Source organism: Scomber scombrus, chromosome 1 (genome assembly GCF_963691925.1).
Source record: "Scomber scombrus chromosome 1, fScoSco1.1, whole genome shotgun sequence".
Lineage (NCBI taxonomy): Eukaryota > Metazoa > Chordata > Actinopteri > Scombriformes > Scombridae > Scomber > Scomber scombrus.
The window spans coordinates 1,025,001-1,032,705 of NC_084970.1; the positions used below are offsets into that span (position 1 = coordinate 1,025,001).

At 40.8% G+C, this 7,705-nt stretch overlaps 1 protein-coding gene across 1 annotated transcript in view; it reads right to left on the minus strand.

The window, feature by feature from the left end:
- The window catches only part of bnc1 (basonuclin zinc finger protein 1), an 18,775-nt gene extending 16,840 nt beyond the window's left edge, over positions 1–1,935 (minus strand). Inside the window, exon 1 of the mRNA XM_062416098.1 lies at positions 1,848–1,935. Coding sequence (XP_062272082.1) covers positions 1,848–1,862 — 15 coding nt within the window. The 5' untranslated portion in view covers positions 1,863–1,935. The remainder of the gene's footprint in view (positions 1–1,847) is intronic.
- Positions 1,936–7,705: the final 5,770 nt, after the last annotated feature.

Below are 7,705 nucleotides of genomic sequence, written 5' to 3' on the forward strand. Positions count from 1 at the left end.
AGACACACATCTCACATGGTAAAATATAATACATATATAAATTTAATATTTTATTTATTATGGTGGTATTAATTATTTTGATATTTGTAAAATTAAGGTTGAACATGAAAAGCAATTCAACAACCAAACACTCTTTTAAACTTGAGTATTTTTTTAATTTACTTTAACTTTAAAACACTGATATAATGTTTTAATAATCTTATATATTTATAGTATTCAATCAGCTTTATGTATTTGTGCATGTTTGGAGTGATGGGTTAATTAAAATGATGTTTATTGCAAGGCTTAAAATAATGATTATGTTAAAGTTGATTAATGATATCACAAGATTTTACATATCGCAGATTTATAACCATAAATAAAAATGTGACATTAGCTCAAACTAACTAAAAGAATTGATTTCATTTATATTTTAAGAAAATATCTTACAATAACAGACAGTCTCTGTTCTGAATAAAGTCTTATTCTCACCTCACAGTTTTATCCTGAAAGTTAAACCCGATCTGTTTGACACTCTGTAATTGTGTAGCAGCCAATAACCACAATTGTTTCTCCTCCAACTGTTTAGCATTGTTTACCCACACACACACACACACACACACACACACACACACACACAAACACACAGTGTTTTGCCGCTACCACCACCACCGCCGCCGCCACACAGACAGCTCTGCTAATTGTTACATTATGGCTGCAACAAAACATTAGGCTGCTCTTAAATTACATTCCAATAGGCTGTGGGCAGCAGCTAGGAGGCTACAGGAGGCCGAGCTGCTCTGCCCCCCCCCACCCCCCACCCCCAAACTACACACAGACGGTTGGATGGATGGAGCTCAGGCCCAGGTAAAGACTTGGAGGCTGCTTCTCTTTTTCTTTTCTCCTCTAACAGTTTGAATGACACTTCTTTTTAATCGTAGGAGTTTTAGGATAAAGTGAGACGTTTGTTCGGAATGTGACGCAATAAAAAGTTAATAGAGTTGTTTTTTTGTAATTGAACAAAAGAGTGAAATAAAGGAGAATTTATATGCTAACATTGTGGAAGCTTGTAAGTGTGGTAGAGTTAGTGTTATTGTTTATTGGGAGTTGTCTTTGTATTCTTGGAAGGCATGTGAGGACAATCAGTGTCCACACTCACTGGTCATTAAGACTTCTTCATCAGGAAGATAAGGATTCAATTGGGAGCGACTTAAAGTCAAAGATTTTTTCACATTTTCCCCCCTTTTTTTTTTTTTTTTAGTTTGGATGAGTTTTGAAAACTGATTTTCAAAAATAGTTAAGTACCATAAAGTAGCACTGTTGAGTTATTAGTTAGTTTTAAATCAAGGTTTTATTAACAGAATCTGCTTGTGTTTATACATTTAACATTTTAGAACTTTAGCTTTTTGTTTCTTAAAAGGAAAAAAGTGTGAAAAGATGTGTAATTCCACCAAAACGTATACAAAAAGAAAAGTATCTTTTCAGTATCAGTCATGATATAACAGCTGAGTTTACACATTAGTATTAAGATTTGAAATCACACCGAGCTGTACAGATGTGACAGCTTGTAACAACAAATCCTATTAAAAAAAAACACACATAAACACAGCAGCAAAGTTAAAGTGTGTATCAGTGTGACTCGTTTCTACTTTTGCAGTGTCATACATAAAATATATAATGATAAAATATAACATGTACTAATCTATCCAGCGCACCTAAATATGAAAAGTCTGCAATCCTCCCGCCTGTCACTGCCATCTCCCAAAAAACTGCTTCCAGTTTGTCTTTGTTAAACATGTGCAGCCGCTGTGTGTGAAGAGAGCCGGAGCAGACAAGAGGAATAAGCAGTGAAAAGCCGTCTCTCTTACCTCAGCCATTGTCATTTAGTCGGATGTTTCCAAGGATACCGTGGAGTTTGCCATTCCCCGCGAGTCCCACAAAACAACTGCCTCCAACTCTCCTGTCCGCACAAGTACTAACGCAAAAGAGCCATCACACCCAGCAGCGTCTCCTTCAACAACACAGGCACACATGTACTCTGCTTCTCTCTCTCTCTCTCTCTCTCTCTCTCTCTCTCTCTCTCTCTCTCTCTCTCTCTCTCTCTCTCTCTCTCTCTCTCTCTCTCTCTCTCTCTCTCTCTCTCTCTCTCTCTCTCCTCTCCTCTCTCTCTCTCTCTCTCTCTCTCTCTCTCTCTCTCTCCTCTCTCTCTCCTCTCACACACACACACACACACCAACAAGGAGCCACCAACTCACACTCACTCCACAAAAAGTCACTGTGCTTTTACTCTCACTGCACAGATGCACACACCACACACACACACAACCGCTCACACACACACACACGCCTCCTCTGCTTTCTCTCCTCTAATGTTGCCGTGGACTGGCTCTAAACTACTCAAGATGTTCAGTGTGTGTGTGTGTGTATCTGAGTGTGTGTGTTGAAACTGGGCACAGGGGATTGGAATGAGATCCTCCCACTCGGCATTCTCACCTCAGGAGCTGCCTGCTCCCTCCCTAGCCTGTGCACACACACGACACACACACACTCCTGTGCACACACATAGAGGTGTGCATGCTCTTTCACGCATGCACACACACCACACACACACACACACACACACACACACACACACACAACACACACACACACACACACACACACACACACACACACACACCTACCCCCCTCAGAGTCACAGGGCAGGTCCCCTCACAGCTGGCTGGAAGAGGGCATGACACTCATCTTTCACAGAGATTTGATCAAAAAGGAATCACAAAGGCTGGAGGCTCTCCTAATGCAGTCAGGGGAGACTCTCCCTCTTTTCCCCTCTCTCTCTCTCTCTCCGTCTGAGTAATGCCCTAAATCAACGCTGCCCCTCTTGGTGCACACAGCCCAGTGTGTGTGTGTCTGGATTCACCTTTAACACAGCCCTGTGAACAGCCTCCATAACAAGTTATGCCTTGTGCCGTCAGGAATGTGTCAGTGTCTGTGAGGAGTGTTTCTCTGGAAGAGGGGGGACTTCACACATGTCAAAAAAACCTAATCTGTGATATCTTTAGGAATATGTGCAACTACAGCTGGACCTGACCAAGATGTGTCCGTGTACATACAGATGATTAAAAAACCTGATTGAATCTTTTTCTGCTAATTCTTTTTTATCAGATAGCTCCACGTTTAAATTGGGATTTAAAAGTGAAACTATCAATGCTGATTTTTCTGTACAACTAAAAACATTTGGGGACTTTCCTTATATTCTTAGTGAATAATAGTGAGCACTACATATATGACAACTTTTGACAGCTAATCCTACAAAGACACACACGGCAAAAAATCCGTGTGACTCATTTCTACTTTTGCATTGTCATACCATAAAAATACACCAATGTATGTAATCATAAAATATGACGTATACTAAACTCAACAGGTAACTGATTTCAAAATCAAACTGTTTTAAATGATAATGAAGTTCCGCTTGTAACAGCTAAACAGATGTGGCAGACAAAGCACTCACAAATGAGACATCTGTTTGTCACATAAATTGACAGGAAATGTAGATATAGAAAGAAACTGATCATATTTAATGCACTGTTAAAACTATTTCAACAAAAAAAAGGGAGGTTAAGCTACATTTAAGTCATATAGGATAAAAGGAGGGATTGCTGTGTTTACAACATTGGGAAAACTCAAAATGCATGTTGTATGGTTGCACATCTGGTCTTGTAAAGGTTACAAATACTTTACATCAACAGTACAACACCACAGTATATCTATTCAACTGGGGCCAATTCTTCTCCTGATGAATCAATTAAGCTTTAATCTTTAAAAATGCCAGAAAGTTGTTAGAAAAAATGCTCATCTCAGCTTCCTCAAGCACAAGGAGACGACTACAAGTTAATTGTTGTGTCCGTGCAACAATTTAAACAATAAATATTCAGTCAACTATCACACGAGATAAATAAAAGCGTAGAGTCCTGGCTGGAGTAAGGGAATGTTTGGCATTTTTTTGCCACGATTCATTGATAATCAAAATAGTTCTCACTCATTTTTCCTCCTTTGACATTGATTTTAATCAGTGTAGCATTGGATGGTCGTAATCACAGCCAGTGATATTGGTAGGTGAACACTGCTTACAAGTTCCAAACAGCTCTGAAGAGTTCGAAAAAGCTTTGACACTACTAAAGCGTAGATAGTCTAAAGAGGCTGTAGGTAGAAGTCATGTTTTTCTACAGTGAGGGTACATTAAATGATGATGAGTATCTACTGGATTTATGGTACATTTGTACCCAGGACAGCAGAGTTGGCCCCTTTGAGATAATCATTTATGTTTGAATCGTCACCTTTTGTCCTTTTAACTCTTCTTTCCATTCACACCACCCGCTTCATTTCTTTGCATCTGTCTTTTTTTTCCCCTCTTTCTTTCCATATCCTCCCCCCCCTCCTCCACGCTCCGCAGCAGAGGGAAAGCTCTGATGATTTTAGCCATTAGAGGCATCTGCTAATCCACAAATTACACAGCAAGTTTAAACAGGTACACCTGGTCTGCTTCTACCTGTGGCGGGCTTAAAGGGAGGAAAAAAGGAGGAGGGTGGGAGGAGGTTGGGAGGTGGATGTGGGGGATGTGGGGGGGTGGGGGGGGGGGTTGTGCCACCAGGTGGAGAGAGACACTTTTTTTTTAAAGGTTCAGTGAGTAGAAAACGCAAAACATACTTTTCCTTTAATGTTTTTTTCTATTTTTTCTTCTAGGATGGTACGCTTTACCTTCCCCCAGAAACATACTGCACCACTTTTCCACTCTATCATTCAACAGCTTCACTGTATTAATCTCATTTTTTTCCTACTTTTACCCGCAGAAGCAACACAAGGTTCGGTGCCTTGCTCAAAGGAAACTAGCCTGTGTTGCTGTAGGGGGAGAAGAGTGTTACTCATCCACTTTCTCCACCCACATTCTCCCAGCGAGGATCTCAAACTGACAGCCTTCCAATCATAAACCCACTTCTCTATCCTCTGGGCTAGTACCACCCAAGCCCCCCCACCCCCCCCCCCCCCCACCCCCCCCCCACCTCCTGACTTGACATTCAGAAATTTGCCAAGCAGCTTCGCTAACTGATAAAAATGCAGCTAATGGCACTTGAAGTTGGACATTAAAACTGCATTACTTTCAACAGGAGATCAAAGCCGTTCTTATTCGTGAAAAGCCCAAAATGTTATGAGGTTCCATATATGGATAAGAGACATCCCGTCAAGGCATGTAACGCAAGGTTGGAAAGCCCTCCACTCTCCCTGCGGTCGTCCAGGCAAGCAGATCTGCTTACCGGCCTTGTATTTATTCCATACCTAGGGGATGCATACCAAACACAGCCCCAGACCTGGCCTGGATTAGGTCTGCACTGTTTGTCAGATTGCTGCTCCCTGGGCTGGAGCACCGCAGACGTATTTGCGCCCCAGGGGCTGAGCGTGGAAGCTGCAGCTAAAAAAACCACAGCAAATAAACTCCATGTGCAGCAGAACAGGTCATGCTGCCTACTTACATGTCTGTCATTAGCCTTCCTGCAGGGAAGAGCGAGAGGGGCTTGAGTACTTGAGCAGATGAGCAGCTTTGGGAGAGCATTACACACTCCTTTACACTTTCTTTATTTGATGAAGCTGATGAAAATACTGGCAGCGCGGGCTCTTGCACCCTGTCATTATTATTTTAATGATTTATTTTGCTGGCTTCGGCCTTTCGTTTCAAATCAGACGGGTTACCTAAACGTCACATGAATGATTTAAGGAGACACCTGAATTCATTTCAGTGTCCCACCCTCATAACAATACTAGTTATTTTCATTTTGGCTTTAAAAACGAGCCAAACTCCTCAGATTTAAAGTTAAACATTGAATAACTTTTTTGCAATTTTTGTTGTTGTTGTTGATTAATCAATTAATTGTTTGTTCTATTTAATGTAAAAAAAAAAAATAGTTAAACATTTTCAAAGTCTTCAAATGTTTGATCAAAAAACTGACCAAAAAATGTTTAATTACAGTGATTTAAAATGAAGAAAAGCAGCAAATGATTACACTGTAGAAGCTAGAACCAGCAAATGATTCATTTATAAAACATGCATTTTTTATTTGCTCTAGCTCTAGTTTGAATTTTTCCACAGAATAAATAATCACAAGATAATTTGGCCTAAGTCAGCGTCTTTTTATGGTTGGGAGGACGTTAATGATTATAATTAAAGCTGTAATTGCTCTTGTATTTACATAGTAATCTTATGTTTCATTAATATCAGAAACATCTCCACTTGTAGTGTAGCCTTGGTTTGCATTGTTTTAAGTTGTGCTGGCTGTTATCTCTCCTCACTGACTACCGTGTCATGCAGAACCTGCCCCAACACAACCAGGCTACAAGGGAAGCTGTGTGTGTGTGTGTGTGTGTGTGTGTGTGTGTGTGTGTGTGTGTGTGTGTGTGTGTGTGTGTGTGTGTGTGTGTGTGTGTGTGTGTGTGTGTGTGTGTACATGCCACGTGTGTCATCCAAGTGCCGGCCTGCCTTTCCTCACTTTAGTTGACAGTAGAAAAAGGCCAAAAGGGGAGCGATTACCTCCCCGTTCCTTACAAACTGTCCGTACCAGGCTCCAGCCACCGCGCCAATTGGCCCGAGGTTTACCTGTCATTCCACGCCATGATTACAACACTCTCACTGGGTCACCATAAATCACACAGAGAGCAGAAAGAACTCACATAGCTGCTTTGAATTGAGAGGAGAGAGATCTAACCTTAGAGGAAGATTTTGGCAGCCAGTCTAAAAAGGATGATGGTGCTTTTTTTTATTACACTGATAAACAACATTATAAGCATCATTTGTTTACTTCTATCTATCCGTGTGCATATGCAGTACGCGATCGCAGTCATGCGACGGCGCATATGTGCTTGTGTGTGAAGGAGAAAAAAACAGTGTAACAAGAAAAAAGTGAGGAGAGCACTTTCACCATGCTGCATGAGGGGAGGTCAGGACTGTTCATGTGTGTGGGAGGCACGGGGCTTTCATACAGATTGGTTTTATATAAAACAGCATTAGTGAAAGCACAGCTAGCCACTGAGTGCACTTCAAACGTTGACAGAAGACCACAGGACATTAGTGCTTACTATGAATATATTCTTCTCTCTTTAGTTATGGAGTAAAGCATAGATGTGGATGTAAATATAAATGCTGTACTAATGGCTAGAAATGTAAAAACAAGGTTTGTGGGTATCATTATTGAAGAAAGTATTGAGTTAAACTGCAACATCAGCGCACAGCTGTTCTGCAACATGCGCTTGTATCATATTTTATTAATTGGAATAGGAATGATTTGTGTCGTATTCATGGCAGAGGTTTATATAAGAACTGGTTTGGTCAGAATCCCACAGTGTACGTACATATCATTATCCGCTACTGTTCATATAGTTGTGGGAGTGGGAGGAGCTATTTCAAATAACCCCTCGTTCTGGAGGTAAAATTCTCATTCATTTTCTCCATAGAAACCTTTAGATGACTGACAGGTGTAGATCTTTAAGGCTTGGATAGTCATGAAACCCTCCTGGTTGAATTCAATGTAAGAAAAGAGAGAGAGACAAGCAACTGATTCTAAAGATATGTATTGGGGAAGGGGTATGTGGTGTCCCCTGGAGACTCTTGTGTTCCTATGTTGAGTAACATTGAGGATATCATTTTTAAAAAAACTGAAATGGAAACTTGCAGGAA